At 41.9% G+C, this 24,773-nt stretch overlaps 1 protein-coding gene across 21 annotated transcripts in view; it reads left to right on the forward strand.

Annotated features, from left to right (window-relative positions):
- LOC119837610 (twitchin) overlaps positions 1 to 24,773 on the forward strand; it is a 121,098-nt gene that overhangs the window by 70,986 nt on the left and 25,339 nt on the right. For all 21 annotated transcript variants that reach the window (XM_038363264.1, XM_038363262.1, XM_038363266.1 and 18 more), the window contains 35 exons: positions 318 to 453; positions 808 to 932; positions 1,532 to 1,688; positions 2,165 to 2,362; positions 2,783 to 3,042; positions 3,303 to 3,453; positions 3,786 to 4,067; positions 4,659 to 4,799; positions 5,065 to 5,223; positions 5,440 to 5,578; positions 6,029 to 6,192; positions 6,341 to 6,654; positions 6,856 to 7,123; positions 7,854 to 8,014; positions 8,783 to 8,924; positions 9,290 to 9,398; positions 9,626 to 9,830; positions 10,003 to 10,270; positions 10,458 to 10,618; positions 11,088 to 11,232; positions 11,352 to 11,504; positions 11,981 to 12,109; positions 12,518 to 12,708; positions 13,169 to 13,283; positions 14,046 to 14,241; positions 14,550 to 14,768; positions 15,080 to 15,281; positions 15,934 to 16,078; positions 16,595 to 16,726; positions 17,133 to 17,346; positions 17,682 to 17,835; positions 18,160 to 18,396; positions 18,631 to 18,845; positions 19,245 to 19,464; positions 19,699 to 24,687. In XM_038363264.1, the coding sequence (XP_038219192.1) occupies positions 318 to 453; positions 808 to 932; positions 1,532 to 1,688; positions 2,165 to 2,362; positions 2,783 to 3,042; positions 3,303 to 3,453; positions 3,786 to 4,067; positions 4,659 to 4,799; positions 5,065 to 5,223; positions 5,440 to 5,578; positions 6,029 to 6,192; positions 6,341 to 6,654; positions 6,856 to 7,123; positions 7,854 to 8,014; positions 8,783 to 8,924; positions 9,290 to 9,398; positions 9,626 to 9,830; positions 10,003 to 10,270; positions 10,458 to 10,618; positions 11,088 to 11,232; positions 11,352 to 11,504; positions 11,981 to 12,109; positions 12,518 to 12,708; positions 13,169 to 13,283; positions 14,046 to 14,241; positions 14,550 to 14,768; positions 15,080 to 15,281; positions 15,934 to 16,078; positions 16,595 to 16,726; positions 17,133 to 17,346; positions 17,682 to 17,835; positions 18,160 to 18,396; positions 18,631 to 18,845; positions 19,245 to 19,464; positions 19,699 to 24,687 (11,196 nt within the window). The remainder of the gene's footprint in view (positions 1 to 317; positions 454 to 807; positions 933 to 1,531; positions 1,689 to 2,164; positions 2,363 to 2,782; positions 3,043 to 3,302; positions 3,454 to 3,785; positions 4,068 to 4,658; positions 4,800 to 5,064; positions 5,224 to 5,439; positions 5,579 to 6,028; positions 6,193 to 6,340; positions 6,655 to 6,855; positions 7,124 to 7,853; positions 8,015 to 8,782; positions 8,925 to 9,289; positions 9,399 to 9,625; positions 9,831 to 10,002; positions 10,271 to 10,457; positions 10,619 to 11,087; positions 11,233 to 11,351; positions 11,505 to 11,980; positions 12,110 to 12,517; positions 12,709 to 13,168; positions 13,284 to 14,045; positions 14,242 to 14,549; positions 14,769 to 15,079; positions 15,282 to 15,933; positions 16,079 to 16,594; positions 16,727 to 17,132; positions 17,347 to 17,681; positions 17,836 to 18,159; positions 18,397 to 18,630; positions 18,846 to 19,244; positions 19,465 to 19,698; positions 24,688 to 24,773) is intronic.

Consider the following 24,773-nt stretch of genomic DNA (forward strand, 5'->3'; position numbering starts at 1 on the left):
AGAATTAGGTTTATTTTGGTGGATTCTATTATTATGAACTGGGTATGGAGTAAAGTCTTTTTTTTTATGTCATAGCGGGCAACTGAGCTTGTGATTCGCAATGATGGTAAACGATAACCACCGCCCATGAACATACGCATAGAATGCGCTGCCCGCTTTAAAGAGATAAGGGATAAGGAAAGGATTGATGACTGGAAAGAAGGAATGGACTGGGAAGGGCTAGGAGAAAGAAATAGGCCTTAAATATCGGTGGTCGGCGTAAATACTATCACACATTAAGTGCTATTTTTTATTAAAAAAAAATCTTTCTCCCACAGACGCCAGAATGCAAAGCCCGTGTGCCGGAGCTGAAGGAGGGCAACACTTACCAATTCCGCGTGAGGGCGGTCAACAAGGCCGGCCCCGGAGAACCTGGCGAGCCTACACAGCCGCACTTGGCTAAGGCTAGATTCTGTGAGTTTGTGTGTTTGTTCATATAAACCTCAGTAATAGGGGACAGAAATGGAAAAAATGTTTTGGGTAGAATTATACCTACAAGAATAGTAGTGAATATAAATGCCACTTAAATAAAGCATTTTTAAACTACGGAATTCCGACAGTTTCTGATAGGAACAAAAAAAAATAAAAAAAGAAACAGAACTACTGAATCTCGGTTACTGGGTTTCCGGGTTAAATAATATTAGCCCGGAAACCTAACAGACAGAAAAAAACATAAAAAAGAGTATTCTTATGAATAGGTAGTATTCCCCCGAATTTTCTTCATATATTAAAAAAAAAAAAACATTTCAAATAAAACCTCATTTGCAGTGAAGCCACACATCAACCGCGACAAGATGGTCGCCATCCGCGTGCGTGCGGGCACCACCATCAAACTGGACGTCGACATCAAGGGTGAACCCCCACCGACCAAGACTTGGACCTTCGCTAAGAAGGTGATATACTTTATTTCGGTTACGATTTGCGATCCAATTGAGAATGGGAACATCAATGACCTTCGCGTCAAATGTCATTTGAAAAAAAGTACACACTTAGATTACCCTTATTGAGTATCAATAACGGTATTTTGTCCGATTTTGACACGAAATTATGAGCGTTGTTGTTTAATTAAAATTATAAATTGGTTTGAACTGAGAGCAATGCGTCACAATATGGCGCTAAGTCGATCCTATTCTTAGTTGGATCGCATAGAACTGCTCTCAAATTAATGTATCAAATATATTTGTATAGAAAAACACAGAAGATAGTAAAAATATTAGCTAATCGATAAAATCTTTCATAATTTTGTGCTGTTGCAATTTAACTTAAAAAAAGTAGCATCTCATCGCTATATTATAATGAGAGTCAAATAATTTTGCCTACTGACTGTTTACACTTTGATAAAGAATAAAAATTCAATAATTAAGGATTGGAATTACAAATCATTCACAGTTACTCATCTAAATTTCATAATTACGACGAACCGGGTCCACACATATAACATAATATATGAAGAAATCCACAATTTGACTCATCCAAAACTTGGCCATTCCAGGTCATCGAGACCGGTCCAGGTGTGAAGCTGGAGAACGAGGACTACAACACGAAGCTGCAGATATTCGAGTCCTCCTGGAAGAACACCGGCATTTACACGCTCAAAGCGGAAAACGACTCCGGTGTTGATGAGGCCACTGTTGAGATTACTGTGCTTGGTAAGTAGATTTTGTGTATCTATGTCTATGTCTTAATTAGGAGAATAGATAAATAATTTTTTCAGTTGAAACTTAAATATAACTGCATTCCGAAAATTTTGGAAAATACCATCTAACAGTTTCTTTTAAACATAAATTTGAAACTGAATTGGAATACTTTTGTATATCCTAAAATATGTAATTAGCCTTCTTAGACTCTTAAGAATCTATGATCAAAGAGAACTCTTAAAACTTCTCTTAAAAATATATATACTAATAATAACATTTTAACGGATGAAAATCTGAGACCATATTAGAATATTGTTTTAATAAACAGATAGCTAAATAGCAGATAAAAAGAAAAAAAAATATGTACCAGTTCTGAACTTTTGACTAGGCTGTGATATTTAAATTTAGAAGAGACCCACGCAAATTTTCTAACCATATATATAGGAAAACGTCTCAGTAAATCTAAAATAAAATGCACTATTCCCCAGATAAGCCAGGCAAACCCGAGGGCCCGCTCGAAGTGTCCGACGTACACGCAGAACACGTCAAGTTGTCCTGGAGCAAGCCCAAGCACACCGGTGGCTTGCCCCTCAGTGCGTACATCGTGGAGAAGATGGACACCATCACCGGCAAGTGGTCACCCGCCGGCACCATCGACCCTGACGTCACCGAGGCTACTGTTACTGGTGAGTTGGGGATGGACAAAAGAACACTAAAATTACATTACCTAAGATTTGATCTGTACTTGGGAGTCGAGCACGCTTAGGCACTTATGTTAATAAATAAACCTAACATCTTAAAAACTTCCTGCGAACCCCTTGACAGGGTGGTATGTAGAGAAAATTACATATGTTTGTTGTGGTATGTAGAAAGGTTTTATAAACATCTTTATAATTTTTTTCATTTATTACATAAAAATATGTAGGGTACATAGATTTAAATGAAATTGTTGTAATTTACTATTAAAAAAATTATCACAAAAGTTATCAAAACTTCTTTCTAATCATTCCTAGTTTGACATAAGAAATTGTTTTCTAATATTCAATATGTTTTTGACGAATTCTGATATAAAATACAAATTTAATAGTAACATTTCCACTTACCAGGCCTAGAACCGGGTCACACCTACCAGTTCCGAGTCAAGGCGCTGAACGAGGAGGGCGAGTCGGAACCTCTGGAGACAGACCACGGCATTCTCGCCAAGAACCCATACGATGTGCCAGCTCCACCAGGTCTTCCAGACATTGTGGACTGGGACGAGAAGTCCGTCAAGCTCAAGTGGGAACCCCCCATCAGGGACAATGGGGCACCCATCACCGGGTACATTATTGAAGCTATGGACCGGGACCGCGGAGAGTTTGTTAAGGTATGGGTTAAACTTTTGTTGTAATTTAGGTGTATCATTGTAGCCAAGCCTGATTTGAAGTGTAATAATATCATATATGTTACAGTGTACAGTTACAAAATGTTAATATTTTATCACTGTATTTTGATAAACCGATACATTTATAGTTATGTAAATGATATTGATTAGGATTGTAATCGATACTAGATGTGAGCTACAATGTCAAAATTACTGACAAATGCATTGATGAATTATCTATTTATTGATGACTAAATTTGAAGATGGCGGAGGTCCACGGCAACGTCTGCCAAGGCACAGTGCCCAAGCTGGAGGAGGGCAACCAATACCAGTTCAGGGTGAGGGCGGTGAACAAGGCTGGACAGTCTGAACCCTCGGAGAATACCAACTGGCACACTGCTAAACCGAGATTCTGTAAGTATACTTTTATTTGCGTAGTAGATAAACAAGCTATGAAAAAAAATTGTTTTTTTTTATTTCCATATTCTCATAGTCAAGATATGGCAATAATAATGAAACAATCTAGTATGAGATTTCGTAACTTTGTTTGATTGTTGTCAAAATTCTATAAACGTTACTTTAAAAATAATAAAGAATAAAAAAAATCTACCATGTGGTAGGATTCGAAGCTGCTTCCTTAGCTATGACGAAATTCTGGCGAAAGACGCTGGTTAGAATCCCGCCGCTCGCATCTCCTCAAAAAAATAAAATAATCCCAAAATTACCACGACTAAATCCGATTACAGTGAAACCCCGCATCGACCGCACAAACCTCAACCCGATCACGGTCAAAGCTGGTCTCCCAGTATCCCTCGACATCAAGGTCTTCGGCGAACCGCCGGCCACAGTCACCTGGCACTTCAATGGCCAGGAGCTGGCCAGCAGGGACAACCTGGAGATCATTAACGTGGACTACAACACCAAGTTCCTGATGACGAAGAGCAAACGCGCCAACAGTGGCAAGTACACCATCAAGGCGAAGAACGAAGTGGGGGAGGACGAGGCGGATGTCGAGATCATTATTGTTGGTGAGTTGGTTTTGTTGTTATAGCACTAGCTGTAGCCCGCGGTTTTGGACGCAATAAATTCCTATTAGAAGTTAAATAGATGTTATTATACATAAACCTTCCTCTTGAATCACTCTATCTATTAAAAAACCCTATAAAAAATCCGTTATGTGTATCCGTGGGACATAGGGAATAGGGACACATGCGGGATGTGACCTGGCTTAATACTATGTAGCAATTAACATGATCAATGTTAAACATATTGGTTTCTGTAATCTTCAACATTTCAAAGCAAAGTTCTGCAACGACTGAGTAAGTTTGACAAGATGAACTTTTGTCTATTTATCATTAATGAGAATATACCGCAGGTCGTCAATAATTATATGGATAATTAGGGGTTAGTGTTATTGCAGCGGAAAAGGGTAAACTAGATGCTTCCGTGATTTAGAAAATCTCCACCTACAATTGCCTGCCTGTACAAATATCTCAAAAATTCAGAAACCTGATTTTCACATAAGGATTACAAGATAAATGCATAATATAGTAACATACCTTTCATCCATATCTAAAAAAGGTTTGTGCAAAATGTTTATAATGAAATACTTCCTCCAGGCAAACCATCGAAGCCCAAGGGTCCATTGGAGGTGTCTGACGTGACGAAGAACAGCTGCACGCTGACGTGGCAGAAGCCGGAGGACGACGGCGGTTCCCCGATCGAGTACTATGAGATTGAGAAACTCGATCCTCTTACTGGTATGCTATCTTCGTTTATGGCGATTTTTGGAAGAAATACTTTTAAATTCTTTAAATTTTCACTGGTTCGTTTCACAAATTACCTTAAATAGTTGCTAATTATATAGGTATAAATATATATTTTCTTATGTTTTTTTAAGTAGTAATGTGTGAAAAATAACCAAATTCTTCCTGTTTTCCAATCCAGGATAAACCGTTTCTAATAGTTTATTATTGGACACTCTTCCCACCACTTCTCATATACTTTGAACTATAAATATTCCAGGACAATGGATCCCATGCGGCACGGCCAAGGACTGCAAGGCGAACGTGGCCGGTCTGCAAGAGGGCAAACCTTACAAGTTCCGCGTGAAGGCGGTCAACAAGGAGGGAGAGTCGGAGGAACTGGAGACGGAGAAGACTATTATCGCTAAGAATCCATTCGGTAAGGGCTCTTTGATATTGTTTTTTGTGTGTCCGTGATAGGGTATACATTCAATTAGAAATGTGTAGTTTATCAATCATCGAAGGTGACTATGTGTTTAATAAGTATAAAATACATGGTGTTGTAATGTTTACACACGTAATAGTGAAAAGCTATATGTTGTTATAAAGTGCACAAACTTTCTTATGCGTATTTCAACATAATTTATGACTACAGATGAACCTGGAAAGCCCGGAAGACCAGAGCCCCGAAACTGGGATAAGGACTTCGTGGACCTCGAGTGGTCGCCGCCCAAGGACGATGGCGGAGCGCCCATCACTGGCTATATCATACAGAAGAGGGAGAAGGGTGGCAGGTATGTAGTCATGTGCTGATTTCAAATATTTTGAGTATACCGAACGCAATGTGAAATACATCGATATCCTATGTAAAACAAGATAAAAAAATCATAAAGTTGTTTTGTGTTTGTTGAAACAGCCGCCCTTAAAATAAAAGAAGGTTCTCAATTTCACTGTAATCCTTTATATTTGTTACTAAATTAGTGTCATTTTGTCCCATTTTACAATTTGGAGTGGTACGCCCCTGGGAGGGATCTACCACTCCAAATGGTCGATAAAAATTGGGATTTATCATTAATAATTTTTAAATTAATGCATAGCCTGTTACTTGGACAAGAATGTCTACATATAGTAATCTATCAAGTCTGAAGTATCTGACTTTGACCACAAAGATGAAACACCTAGAGCCTAGTTCACATTGCCAGCGTTTGGCGATCCTTTCTATATCAATTGAACATTATCTCCAGAACGTGGTCGGACTGCCTGCGCACGTCGGGCGAGCGCCCCACGGGCCGCGTGACGGACGTGGAGGAGGGCCACGAGTACCAGTTCCGCGTCATCGCGGTCAACAAGGCTGGCCCTGGAGAGCCTTCAGAGCCCAGCAAGTCGGTGATCGCCAAGCCTAGATTCTGTGAGTATCGTGCGCTCGCACAAGTTTTTGTGTGAAACCATGACAAACATACATACGAACACATAAATGTTATCTCTTTATATTATAAATTTAGATAACTATCATATTCATTATCAATACTTATTTATAATAACATTTCAAAAAACAGTGGCACCGCACATCGACCGCAAGAACCTGCAGAAACGTAAAGTGAAAGTGGGACAGACCCTTAAATTCGAAGCGGACGTGAAAGGAGAGCCAGAACCAACTATCACATGGGCTCGCAACGACCAGGTCCTGAAGGCTGACGAGCGCCTCAAGATCGAGAACCAGGACTACCACACCACATTCATATTACAGAAGCTCACCAGAGCTGATGGTGGAAAGTATGTGGTTACAGCGAAGAATGATTCCGGCGTGGACAGCGTGGAGATTGAAGTAACGGTGGTCAGCAAGCCGGCTAAACCGAAGGGACCTTTGAAGGTTAGTAGAATTTTTGAGTTTTATGCCATTATTTTTTTTTTTATTAAGTCACTGCTATTGTGAGCCATCGGTTTAAACTTAAACTTAACAATACTCAAAAATCAAAAAATATCAGTGTTTAGTCCTTGTTAATAACGACCAACCGTGAGCCAATGCAATGAGAAATTACATTCATACCCTAAACCACCCCCCACCCCACAGGTGTCCGATGTGAAAGCAGATGGCTGCAAGCTGAAATGGGAAGCCCCAGAGGACGATGGTGGCGAACCGATCGAGAGCTACGTGGTCGAGCGTATGGACACGGAAACCGGAAGGTGGGTGCCGGTGTGCACCACCAAGGTGCCGGAAGCCGACGTCACCGGCCTCAACGAGGGCAAGGACTACATGTTCCGAGTGAAGGCGGTCAACCCGGAGGGTGAAAGTGAACCCCTGGTCACGGAGACCGCTACGACCGCCAAGAACCCGTATGGTGAGTGAAAGTTTATTTATTTTAAGGTATATATAAGCCTGGTATTCATGATAAATAGTAGTTGTTCAACTTTGTTGCTGGAATCTTTGCCTTAATGTTGTCGAGGACATCTTAACATGTGTTTTTTTTTTTTATAGTGGGGAAATCTTGCATAGATACCCACGGCCCCCGGGGATGGAGCCGTGGGTTATGTCGGATTCTTACCGACCAAAACCCCACTGTGTTCCGTTGAGCCACTTGGGTGAGGGGGCCACGGGAGCTGGTTAAAATTCATCCGCGAATCTTAACATGTATTATCAATTCAGCATCACTCGGTGCCAGTAATTCTGCTGCAACATGTTCAATCATTTTGTTACCCAACAAATGTTTACTATGAATACGGGGCGTAATTGTTTACTGGAAAATATTTCTAACTTTGTTTCTCTTTTGTTTAAACTGGCATTCTGGAATTCTATAGAGGTAACTTATGATTATTAATAAAAAGTTTTTTCTATAAATAAACGCTAGATAATGTAAGTTTTTTATTGCATACATCTATATCCTATATCCTATACCTATATCTAAATTGCATTTCAGTGACTGTTTCGGCGTCTGATTATTGTTTCTCTATGTTAAATCTAAGTAGTGTTCCGTTACAGTATGATACGCTATCCATATTTTGTCTAAACGTCCATATACTATTTGGCCATACGTCTCGCCCTTATTGACCCTCCTACTGTCCACCCTACAGGGGAACCCGACGCGCCGGGCAAGCCCGACATAAAGGACTGGAGCGCGACCCACGCGGACCTCAAGTGGGAGAAGCCGGCCAACGATGGCGGCGCACCCATCACCGGGTACATCATCGAGAAGAAGGACCGCGATACCGGCAAGTGGGTGAAGGCTGTTGAGGTGAGCGGACAAGTTATTTGTGCTTATTCATGTTTATCTTCTTCCCATTCTTTTCCCCCTTCAAATGTTGTATTGCTGTTGGCTATCGTTTCTGCGTTTCATACGGAAAATTTATAGATATGAAAAATAATCCATTATGTTCATCATCATTTTTTTTTATGTCACCGTCGGCAATGGAGCTAGTAGGTCGCCTGATGGTAAGCGCTACTGATATGAACATTTGGAGAGGCGTAAGATCGATAGACAGACCTTACGTCTCTCCAAATGGATTGCCGACTCCAAATTGGAAAGGGGTTGGGAAAGGATTGATTAGAGGGATAAAGGAAAGGAATGGGAAGGGTAAGGAAAGGAAAATGGGCCTCCGGCTCCCCCACTCACCGAACGAAACACAGCAGTATGCTATTTCATGCCGGTCTTCTGTGGGGGTGTGGTACTTCCCCGGTGCGAGCTGGCCCAATTCGTGCCGAAGCGTGCTCGACTACCACAATAAACTATAAATTTACATTTAATGTTTTCTGCGTAAAATCTACAGAATCGATATTCAAAAGGAATGAATACTATAACTTTTATTTTCCTAAACATTCAGACTCGATTTCGGAGCTGACAATATGAATACAGTGTCTCTTGTCATTGATATCGATTATATGAATTGTAAGAATAGCTCTTCGTTTATTCTACAGCTTCCAACTATCGTATACTGGTTCAATATCCAATCTTAATTTACAACCTTTTACAGCTTGGTTATCAATTTAACAATATGATTTCCAGGTACCCGGCAACAAAACAGACGCTCGTGTACCGGATCTAATCGAAGGCAAGACATACCAGTTCCGTGTGAAGGCGATCAACAAGGCTGGCCCCGGGAAGGCTTCCGCGCCCACGGATAGCTTGCTTGCTAAGGATAGATTTGGTGAGTTCTCTTTTGAACCTGCTTTATTTTTAAGGCAGTGTTTTTTTTTCCTTGCTCGAAGGACCAAAACATTTATACGAAGATGAAATTTGATTTTATATAATACAGTAAAAAAGAGATTGGACACACACATAAGCACATCACAAATAACAATAAAAGACAATAAAAATAAAAAGAGCAAATAGGAAAAAATACGTAGGTAAATTAATTATACATTTTTATTGCTCGGTATATTACGTCCTTATGCTAGAGATATAGTCTTTTTTTACTTGTTTGAGATTTATTTCATGCCTAAACAATAAGTATGGAGAATGAAACCAAATTGAAATAATAATTATTTTAATTCTTTACTTTTTCATTCACAGCTCCACCGAAAATCGATCGCACAAACATGCGCGACTTGACTCTCAAAGCGGGACAGAACATCAGGCTCGACGTGAAGGTCAGCGGTGAACCGCCACCGACCAAGACCTGGTGAGATATTTTTAATGATTAACATTGCATCTGTACTGAGAGTATATATCTATTCCATTATCACATGAATTGAGTTCTGATATTTCTGTATTTATATAAACAGATTTTTCTTTTCTTTTTTTACTTCCGAGCACAGTTATAACTAGTGTGGAAGCCAGGCTCCTTTGGAATATAAATAAAATATTATTTCTATTTTAATACTAAGTATTCTGCCTTAAAACTATCAGGTTCCACAACAAAGAGCGTCTCTCCACCCGAGAAGACCTCACAGTAGACGTAGAAGACTACAGAACTAAATTGTCCGTGGTGGTCGCGTCCCGCAAGCACAGCGGCACCTATGTGCTCAAGGCTGAGAACAGCAGTGGCAAGGACGAAGCTACTATACAAGTGATTGTCCTGGATGTGCCAGCTAAACCTGAGGGACCTTTGAAGGTGAGAATATTGGATGACGTGCGCTTTGTTAGAAACTTCCAAATTAAATATATTTAAACCCCTGGACAATCTTCCCTTCCCCGGAGGAAATGCTTTCATTATTTTTTATTGTGTCAATTTCGAGTTGAGTTTAAAATACACTTATTGTTTCATAACTCGTTTGTCTCCCCAGATATCCGACGTGCACAAAGAGGGTTGCACGCTCAAGTGGAACGCACCGCTCGACGACGGTGGTGCACCGATCGACCACTACCTCGTGGAGAAGCTGGACACAGAGACCGGCAGATGGCTCCCGGCCATGAAGACCAAAGAGCCCAAGGCTGAGGTGGAAAACCTGGTGCCTGGACACGAGTACAAGTTCAGGGTGTCTGCGGTGAACAATGAGGGTGTCTCCGAGCCACTAGAGGGAGAACACTCGATCATTGCTAAGAATCCGTTTGGTGAGTTTTTTTTTTGTTTTGACATTTTTATCGATTTATCTATCAGATACGGCACAAAAAGCATGAATAGAGCAGTACGTATATGGTTTTGAAAGTTAACTAACTACGTTCGTCACATAAGAATATTATATAGAGTATATCTAACAAAATTGAAGCTTCTTCTCATAACTTTAACGTCCATTTCCAGACGAGCCCGGCAAGCCCGGAACACCAGAAGTGGTCGACTGGGACAAGGACCACGTGGACCTCAAGTGGCAGAAGCCGCTCAAGGATGGCGGCGCTCCCATCACTGGTTACATCATTGAGAAGAGGGAGGTCGGATCACCCAAGTGGGTGAAGGCCTGTGAGGTTGGTATAACACAATACAATATACGATACGACACAAAAACACAATACAGACAGCTTTTGAATGAGGTTGTTTTATGAATTATTAATAGAAAGTGGTATTCAAATCGAATGCAAATAAAAAAAATATTAATAAATAGAATTTTAGAGGTGTAAATAAAAACATTTTTATTTATCGAATAAAAAATCTTATCCTACCTTGAATCTGCCCATATATACCACTGCTGGGACACAGGCCTCCTATGAGGGTTCAGGCCATAAACCACCACGTTGGCCAAGTGCGGGTTGGCAGATGTCACATGTCGTCAAACTTTTTGATTCTCGTTCATGCTGGTTTCTTCGCGATATTTTCCTTCACCGTTTCATGCAGTGGTGATGTTATTCACATTGAAAATAATATTGAATCAATAGCAGGGTAAAGAGTTTTTGTCCCTAGAATCTATAGTAGTTAAAAATTTAACAAATCCCACAGGTGGGTCCCAACGACAACGAGAAAGCGACAGTGAGCAACCTGGACGAAGGCACCGAATACGAGTTCCGTGTGAGAGCCGTCAATGAAGCTGGCCCCGGAGAGCCTAGTGACGCTAGCAAGTCTGTCACCTGCAAGCCTAGGAGATGTGAGTATTTCTAATTCTACCCTACACATTATTAGATCTTCGCCTTTGACCGTGGGTCTTCTAGCGATTGGCGTTATCCTTTTTGTAAAAATATAATAAAATAATCTGTTTGTAACCAGTGGCACCGAAGATCGACCGGCGCAGCCTGCGCGCGATCAAGGTGCGCGAGGGCGAGCCGATATCGCTGGACGTGAAGGTGTCGGGCGAGCCGCCGCCGGACGTCGCCTGGTCGCTCAACGGCAAGATGGTCACCAGCGGCAACGGGCTTAAGTGTATGTATATTTTTGTTTATAAGAATATCACTTCCATTCATCACTATGCCTCACAATATTGGCAGGTTACAAACACTTAATAAAGAATAAAAGCAAATAGGGAAACTTACCGTATGCGTTTAAGAAAAGGAAACCAGATAGACTGGCGCCGTAACGCGTTACGTTACGATGGGGTTTCTTTCCCCCAATAAAAAAATTATGGGTCACTCCAAAAAATGATTAATAAATCAAATAAAATTTCAAGTGTCGTGAACTAGTCCCTTTCGCGGATATCTTACAAAAACATTAACACACTGTAACAATATTATCAAAAATATTGTATCACCATATTAACGTAACTATTAGCTGAAAAAAAACCTTAAAAAATAATCATATCATTATTCATTTGTAAACATAACCTACGTGAACAAGTACCCTCATATTCTGTAAATATTTAAATAAAGTCTTTTATTAACTGTATCGCACCTCGCACTCAGTGGTGAACGTGCCCTACATGAGCAAGTACCAGCACTCGAGCCCGCGCCGGAAGGACTCCGGCACTTACAAGATACAAGCCACCAACAAGTACGGCCAGGACACCGCCGAAGTCGAGATCACTGTTGTTGGTAAGTTTCAGAGGTTTCTTCAATTTTATACGAAGGACTTTTTATTGTAGGATTTTGCCCGAGGCTTCCCACGCGTTGAATTCAGAGAAAAACCTATTCCCCCCTTTTTTTTCTTAGTTTTTATGCATACAAACCTTCCTTTGAATCACTCGATCTATTAAAAAAAACTCCCCATTAAAATCTGTTGCGTAATTTTAACGATCTAAGCATATAGAGACACATACGGCGGAAAGCGACTCTTTTGTACTATGTATTGACACACGAACATTTTGTTTAATTAACAGTGATAATATTATATTCTGATTATGATATTTGAATGATACGCTATAACACCAATCACTATTTATTTACAAAATTCTTCATCGTCTTAATAGTATTCACTATACTAAATGGCTTGACTACCTCCAGGCAAACCCGACAAACCCGAGGGACCGCTGGAAGTATCAGATATCCACAAAGAGGGCTGCACCCTCAAGTGGAAGAGGCCCAAAGACGACGGTGGCGAGCCCATCGAGGCCTACCTCGTGGAGAAGTACGACACAGAGACTGGCGCTTGGCTTCCAGTGGGCAAAACCATTGGAAACGTGCCTGAGATGGAGGTAAACTTCTTTTATGTATCTCCTCTCCTGTCCATCTTTCCCTGATTTTTTATAGGAAATACTGGAGACTTACAATCGTTTAAATCAACAGGAGACTGCAAGTTTCACTTGATTCACTTTCGTCTCGTTCAATGTGTCAGTCAGTTTTGATACTAAAGGTACAAATGATCCTTCGAGCACAGTATAATTTTAGCTGTCTAGTAGTTATAGTTGAAAAACCATTAATTATGAGTATTAACAAATAGGAAAGTGATTGAATGTGTTTCAAATGTTTGTTTATTAAATATTTAGATATTTTAACGATTTTGAGAGCTCAAAATGCCATTAGAGTAAATATATAATAGAATTTTTAACACAATTCTTTTGCAATAAAAGTTATGCTCGAAACATCTATTTTACAACAGAAAATCTTCAAATTTACAATTGAAACGTTTGTTTAAATAAATAATTAACACTTTAGGTTGACGGTTTGATCCCCGGCCACGAATACAAGTTCCGCGTGAAGGCGGTCAACAAGGAGGGAGAGTCGGAGCCCCTCGAGACCTTTGGACCCATCGTCGCTAAGGATCCATTCAGTGAGTACAAGCTTTATAATAATTATGGCTGAAGAGTTATTAAGTGAAATATGTAAAATGTCTTGTTTGATACAATCGTTTGAAATTTGATGATTATTGCCTAGAAGGTATATATTTTAAGTTATGATATTCATTATACATAGTTATAACTTTCATTCCCTATCTGATACATAGTTTTAGTTGTTCTTAAAATTTCAACTTTTATTATTATATCAGGGATAGAGATTTAGCGATCTAGCGATTTGTGAGCTTCGCCCGCGTGGTAAAAATAAATAATCTTATGGATAACATTTATCAAAATCTTTTCTTAGTGGATGCCTACATCATAGTGATTACCTGCATGCCTAATTTCAGCCCGAAGTCTGTCGCCTTTGCGTCTTATACATTAGCATACCCGGACACGCCTTGCTGTGGCTGAATAATAATTAAAAATATGATTATAAATTATTGGGATAATTAATCGAAATAAAAACTATCCTGTCTTAAGTTGGAACAAATTACACATACAATGCCAAATTTCGTCAAAATCGGTTGAGTTGGTGAAGAGTTCATTGGGAACATACATCATGACACTGGATTTTTATATATTAAGATTTAGATTTATTTGACACGGATGATGACGGACAGACGGTATAGAACAACAGTGATATCTTCTCTCACTGCTACTACCTATTGATACTTATATAATCATTGTGCATTTTTAATCACTGTACTTGATATGTAATTAACTCACAAAATTAACCACATAAATGTTTCCAACAGCCGTGCCAGAAGCCCCGTCGACCCCAGTGCCGGACGACTGGTCGGCCAACCACGTGGACCTCAAGTGGGAGGCGCCAGTATCGGACGGAGGGTCGCCAGTTATTGGTTACATCATCGAGATGAAGGACAAGTACAGCCCGCTGTGGGAGAAGGCGGTGGAAACCCACACGCCCACGCCCAGCGCTACGGTTAACGGGTAAGTGGGAGTGACTATGGTTTATCAATTTAAAAAAAGGAATTAAGGTTTCTTTTAAGACTTTAAATTTGTCTGTGCAAAAACCTTCCTTATTTGGTACTGTGGGCTTATTAAATAAAAACAAATCACTTAACAGCATTTTAAATATATTAATTATTATTTAGAGTATTTCACAGTGTTATGAGTTATTTAACACCTGGATATTGTATACTTCAGGTATACTTTTCTATAAACCTAATTGGCCACATATTGTGCTAACATTTTCCACTAAGAAAAGGCTTCCTTACCCAACCCAAAATGTTCCACAGGCTGATCGAAGGCAACGAGTACCAGTTCCGTGTGATCGCCGTCAACAAGGCCGGTCAGAGTAAACCCTCTGACGCGAGCAAGACCTTCGTGGCCAAGCCTCGGTTCCTCGCGCCCAAGATCGACAGGCGCTACCTGCGTGACGTCACGCTGTCCGCTGGATCTACCTTGAAGCTCGAGGCCGCGGTGTCTGGTGAACCGGCTCCGGCTGTTGAATGGAGGTGGGTTGGACTGGTGATGGATGACGTGACGCTGGTGATGAGTTGTTTTGAAATATCAGCGCGATGTCAATATTGATGATTTAACCAGAGTTATATTTTTGTATATGAGGTATTTGTATATAGGATTTTAAAAAATAACATGTGACAGATATGTATAAAAACACTCAAATTCACTGGCTCCACTCTTACTCACCTTTAACATTCAATTGTAAGAAACTTAAATTAATTCCGGATCCTCATCGTCAGGATATGTATTGTCAAGTAGTATAAGAAAAGGATAGGACTCACAGAATACTCGTACCCACCCCCAGATACCAGAACATGCCGCTGCGGCCGTCCAAGGCGGTGACGATCGACTCGCCGGAGTACTCCACGAAGCTGGTGGTGCGGCCGGTGCGGCGCGACGACACGGGCGAGTACACCGTCAGCGCGGTCAACTCCAGCGGCAAGGACACGGTCACGATCAACGTGCTGGTCACCGACAAGCCCACCAGCCCCGAGGGGCCGCTGCAGGTGGGTTCGGTGCCATGTAGCTGCGACGTGCGGGGACTATTGTAACAATACTAGCTGATGCGGCAAACTCTGTTCTGCCTTACTCATATATATTAAGGGTTGGCCGATTCTCAGACGTACCCAATATGCACACTATTTTTCATAAAAATCGGTCAAGCCGTTTCGGAGAAATTCTGTATCTAAAATTGTGACACGGGAATATTATATTTAGACGATACATTTGTAGGCATTGTCCATAGAATTTAATTACGATTTTGCAACATTTTTCCATTGCTGATGTTACACAGTCTTTTGTAAGCCTGCCTAGAAAAAATGGATTATCTAATATATATATATTTTTTAATCGAACTAGAGCAGTTTTCTGATAATAACACGTTCAACCAATCAAACAAACTATTCAACCATGTAAGCTTAGTATAGATGCGATAGAAGTTCTAGCTCTCACGATATTTAGTAAAAGGTCTTAAGTAATCAATAATGTTACAAAACATTCCTTCTGTGAGCAGAATAAGTTGGTGGATCAACCATTATTTGATATTTAAACAAAAATTCACAATATTAACTGAACCCGCAAAAACCTCTAGAATCTACTTGAGAAATGACAGCAATTTCGATGTTTTTTTTTTCTATTTTTTTTTATTTTAATTTCCAGATATCGGACGTGCACAAAGATGGCGCTACACTCAAGTGGAAGCGGCCGAAGGACGACGGCGGTGCGCCGATCGAGTACTACCAGATCGACAAACTCGACACCGAGACTGGCGTCTGGGTGCCCTGTGCTAGATCTGATGAGCCTAGTGAGTAGATGATATTAAATCTTTCAATTTAAAGTAGAAATAAGAGCTGCAATAGCGAAGTAATTCCGAAGCAAATTATTCTCGTAGCAAACAAGTTTGGATGTAAAGTGTTTTTGAAGTAAAGAGGTTCTGAAACAAATTAGTTATGCAGCAAAGTAGCTTCTTTCTACTTACAATTAGTTCTGAAGCAATGTAGTTCGGAAGCTAAGCACTTCGTGAGCGAAATAGCATAACAAAGTAGTTCTGATGGAAATTAGTTCTTTATAAATTTTTTTGAAAGCAATATACTTCTCAAACAAATAGTGCCTTATTGCAGTTGCAAAATAATATTAATAAAGCGTTAACAAATTTATTCGTCACCGTTTTTCTTTTTTTATAATTCTTATCATTTCAATGATAATTTAATTAGCCCTCCTGATATACACGTTTTTACCTAGTTTGGGAGTAAGAGACTTCCTTACTACAATATGTAAGAAAAATTTACAATAATTAATTAATTATAATTATTAATTCCAGAATGTGACGTGACCGGTCTTACCCCGGGCAAGGAGTACAAGTTCAGAGTGTCCGCCGTCAACTCGGAGGGAGAGTCTGAACCGCTCGTGTCCGAAACCAGCATCGTTGCTAAGAATCCGTTCGATGAACCTGGTGAGTAATTGTTTTTTTTCTTCTCTTCTGTTAACATAAGGTGTATGTTATACTTGATTTAGTATCATGGCTGACATATTTCCTGTAGCCTGTATCACTCTCCAGCCTGTCTGCGGTCACAAAACTAATATCATAGAATCGCTCCGTAACCACATGAATAAGAGACAAGCATTAATCATTTGATATGGTAAAGATCTAATTCAAATAATATAATTTTAATTTAAATATAACAAATTCCAAAGTTATTGTAATCATCATCATCATCATTATTATATGGCGAAGTGCGAGTTGGCAGATGTCACATGTCATCATCATTGCGAAGTTATATCTCTAGAAATTTGCTTGTATAACATAAATAAAAACAAATCAGGCAGAATCTTATATCAAAAAATATTTTCCTCTCCAGGTGCACCAGGCACGCCCTCCGTCACCGACTGGGACAAGGACCACGTGGACCTCAAGTGGTCGCCGCCCCGCGAAGACGGCGGAGCCCCCATCGAGGGTTACATCGTGGAGAAGAAGGACAAGTTCGGCAACTGGGAGAAGGCGTTGGAGGTGCCAGCCGATAAGACCACCTGTACCGTGCCGGATCTCATTGAGGGACAGACTTACGAGTTCCGGTGAGTTTAAGCAGGATTTTAGATCCTTCAAATGGATTAAAAGACGTTTTATTCATTGTGTTAATTTAAAAATTTACTCGTAAATTTTAACACATGAAAACACAATTTTATTTTTAAGATAAATAGCTAGTTTATATTAGTTTACTAAAGTTGTTGAAACTTTCGATTATGTCACTTTGCATTCTAATGCATTTTATTATTATTTTACTTTTAAGTCATTGTTGCAAATGATCCGTTGTCCTTCATCTTTCTTTTACAAGTTATATTAATTTACTGCTTTAGAACGAAATAAAACATATTCAACTGTTAATTCACACATTGATTGGCAATTGCAGCGTACGCGCAGTGAACAAGGCGGGTCCGGGCGAGCCCAGCGACAGCACGCACCCGATAGTGGCCAAACCGCGCAACATGGCGCCCAAGATTGACAGAACCAACCTTATTGATATTAAGATCAAGGTTGGACAGAAGTTCGCGTTCGATGTTAAGGTGAGGATATATTTTCATATTTTATATTAGCACAAAATTTATTAATACAATTTTTTTTATATTCTTGACATTGCCGGTTTTTTACACTTATTACAATTTAATAGGATTTTTAGATTATATTGCTTTTAAATCAAATAAAACATCTGCATATAAAATTGTTTTAAAACATTTTTGAAGAATCTTACGGCACAATAAGTGAAACTAAAATCTATCAAGGTATAATCGTCACATGGCATACCAGAGTATACAAACATACTCTCTAAACATAAAAACGTATTTATAACGTAATCAACTAATAACTAATCATCCAAATAACCCGCCAAGGTGTCCGGAGAGCCAATGCCCGAGACGAAATGGTTCCTCGGCAAGAAGGAAGTCAAATCGGGCGGTGACGTCAAAGTGCAGCACTCAGACTACAACACCAAGATCACTTGCAAGTCGGCGAGACGGGCGGATAGCGGCCGGTACACTGTAACCGCTGAGAACAGCAATGGCAAAGACGTCGCTGAGGTGGAGGTCATCGTGCTGGACGTGCCTAGCCCACCGGGAGGACCCCTTAAGGTATGGCCATCTATATTATGGAATAATTTGTATAAGTATACTTGTTACTAATCTATTGGGAAACGAAATTATTAGGGCAATAAATTTCGCAAAATATAATGGATATTTATCGAGGGAATACATATTGTGAGATTATTTTGAAATACTGTTTTATTTGAGATATTAGGTTATTCGGCAGCACACAGTTGATTACAACTGTTTTATGCTCAAAATTTTGTTTTTTTTATTTATCAGGTATCAGACGTGCACGCAAACGGCGCGAAGCTATCCTGGAACCCACCTTCGGACGACGGTGGTCAACCAATCGAAAAGTACGTGGTGGAACGTATGGATGAAGCCACCGGTAGATGGGTGACCGCCGGGGAGACGGACGGACCGGTGACCAGCCTGGCGGTGGATGGGTTGCAGCCCGGACACAAGTACAAGTTCAGGGTCCGCGCTGTTAATAGGTGGGTGGAAGTCTCCCTTAATAAGGTGCTTTTAGAATTTTAAGAGGACGATAAGAAGTCTTTGCTTCATTGCAATATGGTGTGTTGTTGCACACAGGTAGATGACCTACACCTCAAAATATAATGAATAGCTTGAACAAACATTTTACAATCTGTAACTCCTATTCTTATACTTAAAACTAATCATGATTATTTTAACTTATAGTTTGATACATCTTACAGCGTATTTATTTATTTTGCATGCATCCGATATCCTTTAAAGCAAATAGTTTACGTTACGTAACTATTATCTGAGATACATTTTAAACCTTAAAAAATTTGTAAAAAAAAACACTTGGGATTCTCTTGGAATGCATCAGTTATTTGCACCAATTAATAACTGTTATATAAATCCATCAGGCAAGGCAAATCCGAACCACTTACCACGCCCCACGCAACCGAAGCGAAGAATCCATTCGACGTGGCAGGCAAACCGGGTACGCCCCGTATCCGGGACTTTGACCGGGACTTCGTGGAGCTCGAGTGGACGAGACCGGACAGCGATGGAGGGGCGCCCATCACTGGATATGTGATTGAGAAAAAGGACAGATTTGCCCCAGATTGGGAGGAGTGTGCTCAGGTAAACCTAATTTATTTATAGCTACATCAATCCGATATTAATGGAACTTTATGTACACTTTATGCATATGTCTAAGAATTTAGTATGTTTAAGTTAACACTTTGTAATGTTTTTCTTAAATAAACTTAAACATAATTTACAATTAGTTACGATTCCGTATAAACGAATCCGGTATGATATCCGATTTCAAATGTAATGAAATTTATGTTTCTTATAATGAAATTCTCTTTGCAGATCGAGGGCGACGTTACAACTGGCAAAGTACCAGACCTGATCGAAGGCAACACGTACGAATTCCGCGTCCGCGCTGTGAACAAGGCCGGCAAGGGCGAGCCCAGCGACGGCACCGCGCCGCACCTCGCGCGCCCCAAGAACCTGCCGCCCAAGATCGACAGGAACTTCATGTTCGACATCAAGATCAAGGTCGGCCAGAACTTCGAGCTGGACGTGCCCGTCGCCGGCGAGCCCACGCCCACAAAGGAGTGGCTCCACGAGGACAACCTCGTCTTCAACAGCGACAGGGTTAAGGTCATCAACGACGATCACTCCACCAAGATCAGAGTGGTTGATGCGAAACGCGCCGACACTGGAACCTATACACTCAAAGCGAAGAATATCAATGGTACGGATTCGGCGACCGTCAAGATTCTCGTCATGGACGTTCCCGCTCCGCCAGAAGGGCCGCTGCGTGCGGACGACGTTACGAAGTCTGGCTGCACATTGAGATGGAGGCCACCCAAGGACGACGGTGGCTGCGAAATCACGCACTATGTTGTTGAAAAGATGGACCAAGAAAACTTGCGCTGGATCCCAGCCGGTGAAGTGCAAGGATGCCATATTCGCATCGATCATCTTATCGAAGGTCACGATTACAATTTCCGCGTCCGCGCCGTCAACAAACAAGGAGAATCTCAGCCATTGGTCGGCCAAGAGCCGATCACCGCTAAAGATCCCTACGGCACACCGGACAAACCTGGCACGCCTGTCGTCAAAGACTGGGACAAGGATCACATGGATCTCGAATGGGTTCCGCCCAAGAAAGACGGTGGTTCACCTATTACTGGCTACGTCATCGAAGCTAGAAAAAAATACGGCCCGTGGGAAGTGGCCGCTACTGTACCTGGAAACAAAACAACGGCAACAGTACCTGGATTGCAGGAAGGAGAGGAATATGAATTCAGAGTCATTGCTGTTAACAAGGCCGGTAACGGTGAGCCCAGTGACGCATCCACACCTCAAGTCGCTAAAGCGAGATTCTGTGCACCGACATTCGACAAAATGCTGCTGGCAGACAAGACTGTTAAAGCCGGACAGAGAATTCAATACGAGATACCGATAGAAGCATCTCCTAAACCGACCGTCGAATGGCAGATCAACGGCAAACCCGTCCAGCCATCTGACAGAATTGATATTCAAATTCTACACAACAGGGTTATTCTAGACATTCCATTCTCCGTGCGTTCAGACGGAGGCGTTTACAAATTGACACTTAAGAACGACTTAGGAGTTTGCTCAGCCTCTGCCCAAGTTATTGTATTAGACAAACCATCCAGACCAGAGAAACCATTGGTTGTATCGGATGTCACAAAAGATTCATGCTCGCTATCCTGGAAGGTGCCACTTGACGACGGTGGTTCACCAATCTTGCATTACGTTATTGAAAAGATGGATCTGTCCCGTGGAACTTGGTCAGATGCTGGTATGAGCACATTCCTATCACACCAAGTGACCAGGCTTATTCACAAGAAAGAATACTTGTTCAGAGTCAGTGCTGTGAATGCTATTGGACAATCTGAACCTTTGGAATTAGACCGTGCAATTGTTGCGAAGAACGAATTCGATGAGCCGTCGGCTCCTGGCAAACCTCAAGCTACGGACTGGAGCAAGAACCACGTTGACTTGGAATGGACTCCGCCTAAATCTGACGGTGGCTCGCCTATCACTGGTTATATTATTCAAAAGAAAGAAAAGGGCAGCCCCTACTGGGTGAATGCTGCTCACGTGCCGCCTAGCAAAAACAAGGCAACTGTACCAGATTTGGTTGAAGGACAAGATTACGAATTCAGAGTGATCGCTGTGAACCAAGCAGGACAGTCTGAGCCCAGCGAGCCTTCAGACATTGTCACAGCTAAAGATAGATTCGTGGCACCAAAGATTCTTACGCCACTTAAGGAGATCACTATCAAGGCTGGTCTTATTTTCCATTTGGACGTGGACTTCATTGGTGAACCTATTCCTGAGGTTAAATGGACCTGCGACGGCAAACCAGTGGTTACAAACGAGAGGACTACAGTTACATCTGTAGGCCATCACACTATCATTCACACTGTGAACTGCAAGAGGTCAGATGCTGGTAAATATCATCTTTCGCTGAAGAACGATTCAGGTGCAGATGAAGGCAGCTTTGAGCTGATTGTACTTGACGTACCCGGCGCACCTCAACCTCCATTCGAATACGAAGAAATCACTGCACAATCTGTTACGTTGTCATGGAAACCACCTAAGGATAACGGTGGCAGTGAACTTACTGCTTACGTTATCGAAAAGAGAGATTTGACCCACGGAGGCGGCTGGGTACCAGCAGTTACATATGTTAACCCACGCAATACACACGCGACTGTACCACGCCTGGCAGAAGGCACTAAATATGAATTCAGAGTATTCGCTGAAAACTTGCAGGGTCGCTCAGAGCCGCTAGTCACTGACAAACCTGTAGTCGCGAAGAATCAATACACAGTACCCGGCAAGCCAGGTAAACCTGAGCTAGTTTCCGCTGACAAGGATCACATTAAAATCAAATGGTCATCGCCCATTTCAAACGGTGGATCCAACATCATTGGCTATGATGTTGAAAGGAGAGACAAAGCTACGGGTCGCTGGATCAAGGTAAACAGAGAGCCAGTCAGAAACAGTGAATACAAAGATGAAAGAGTACAAGAAGGCCATCAATATGAATATAGAGTTTCAGCTGTTAACGCAGCTGGAGCTGGTCAACCTTCAGATGAATCTAACGTGTTCATTGCTAAGCCAATGAAGGAGAAGCCTAAATTGAGCTTAGACCACTTGATCGGACGCAAGATTAAGGTCCGTGCGGGAGAACCGATCAATATTAACATTCCAATCGCCGGTGCACCCACACCGACAATCTCCTGGACGAAGGGATCTGTTCCATTGGTTCCTTCACATAGACTCACGTCAGAAACCACAGCTGACATCACTAAGCTTAGCATTGAGAAATCTACAAGAGACGATGCTGGCAAATACACGATCACAGCATCTAACGAACATGGAAAAGATTCTGCTGATATTGAAGTCATTGTTGTAGATAAACCTGGTCCACCAAAGGGCCCGTTGTCTTGCACACCTGTGACACACGACACAATGAGCCTTACATGGCATCCACCCACAGACGATGGTGGCAGCGAGATCACTGGCTACATTGTCGAAGTTGCTGAATTTGGTGTCAACGACTGGCGCACAGTTGCTGGATTCTGTCCAAAATGCTCATTTAACGTTAAGAATTTAACAGAAGGCAAGAAATACGTGTTTAGAGTACGAGCTGAGAACTTATACGGTATTTCTGAACCATTAGAGAGCAAACCTATCGTTGCTAAATCACCATACGATCCACCAGATGCGCCTGATACACCTAGAATCACAGGCTACAGTGCAAACAGCTGCTCTCTCGAATGGGAGCCACCTACAAACACTGGAGGAAAACCAATCACTGGTTATTATGTTGAAAAGAGAGAACGTGGAGGTGAATGGATTAAGGTTAACAACTACCCCACGCCTAACACGTGCTACACAGTTCAAGACTTACGTGAAGGCAACCGATATGAGTTCCGTGTTATTGCTGTTAATGAAGCAGGTCCAGGCAAACCCAGCAAACCGACAGAGTCTATTGTTGCTGAAACACAAAGACTTAAACCTAGCGCTCCCGAAGCGCCCAAACCAGACAGAGTTACGAAGGATTCAGTTACGCTCTCTTGGAGACCACCTAAATCTGATGGTGGATCTAAGATTAAGGGCTACATTATTCAACAGAAAGCCAAAGGCGATAAGGATTGGAAGGACGTCAATACTGAGCCTATTCCTAGCCTCGTGCACACTGTGCCTAAACTCAAAGAAGGTGAAGAATATCAGTTCAGGGTCATTGCAGTTAATGATGTTGGTAAATCAGAACCTAGCAAACCAACTTCGGACATCACTATCGCTGAACAACCGAACAAACCTTGCATGGACCTTGGTGGTGTACGCGATATCACAGTTCGTGCTGGTGAAGACTTCTCTATTCACGTGCCATACACTGGCTATCCACAGCCTACGGCATCGTGGTTCGCGGATGACAATCTACTGGATGTTGAAGGAGATTCTAGAATATTCCAGAAGCTTACGCCTGAATCGGCGTCACTCGTCGTCAAGGACGCTAGAAGATCAGACGGTGGACAGTACCGCTTACAACTACGCAACCCGTCAGGATACGACACGGCCACTATCAACGTGCGTGTCCTCGACAGACCTGGAAAACCAGAGAATCTGCGCGCGGATGAATTCGAAGGTGAAGCGCTCACCTTGTACTGGAATCCACCAAAAGACAATGGCGGTGGTGAAATCACCAACTACGTCGTCGAGAAACGCGAAGCTAGAACTCCAACCTGGACAAAGGTTTCCGGGTACGTCACGACACCGTTCTTACGCGTGAAGAACTTGTCTGTGGGCAGAAGTTACGAATTCCGCGTCATGGCTGAAAACCAGTATGGACAGTCTGAACCGGCACAAACGCTGGAACCGATCAAGGCTAGGCATCCATTCGACCCTCCGGGCGCACCCGGGGCACCGAGATCGGTGGAGACTACGGAATCTTCAATCACAGTTACTTGGACGAAGCCCCGCCACGACGGCGGATCGCCTATCACGGGCTACATTCTCGAAAAGAGGTTGATAACCGAGGACAAATGGACGAAAGCGTCGCACGCGCACATACCAGACACGACGTACAAAGTGACCGGTTTGATCGAGAACCACGAATACGAGTTCCGCGTGTCAGCTGTGAACGCGGCGGGGCAAGGGCCCTACTCCGCGAGCTCGGACGCCATCAGGGCCTGCGCGCCGCCCAACGCACCGCGCATCACCAGCGACCTCAGCCTCAGAGACATCACCGTCATCGCCGGGGAAGAGATCAAGATCACTGTGCCGTTTACTGGCAACCCCAGGCCAAAGGTAACTGTTATTTAAAATAATTACCCGCTTATTGTTTTATCCATTCTGCATGTTATTGATATAAATATGTACTAAATATTTCAAAA

This window comes from Zerene cesonia, chromosome 28, assembly GCF_012273895.1.
Source record: "Zerene cesonia ecotype Mississippi chromosome 28, Zerene_cesonia_1.1, whole genome shotgun sequence".
Classification (NCBI taxonomy): domain Eukaryota; kingdom Metazoa; phylum Arthropoda; class Insecta; order Lepidoptera; family Pieridae; genus Zerene; species Zerene cesonia.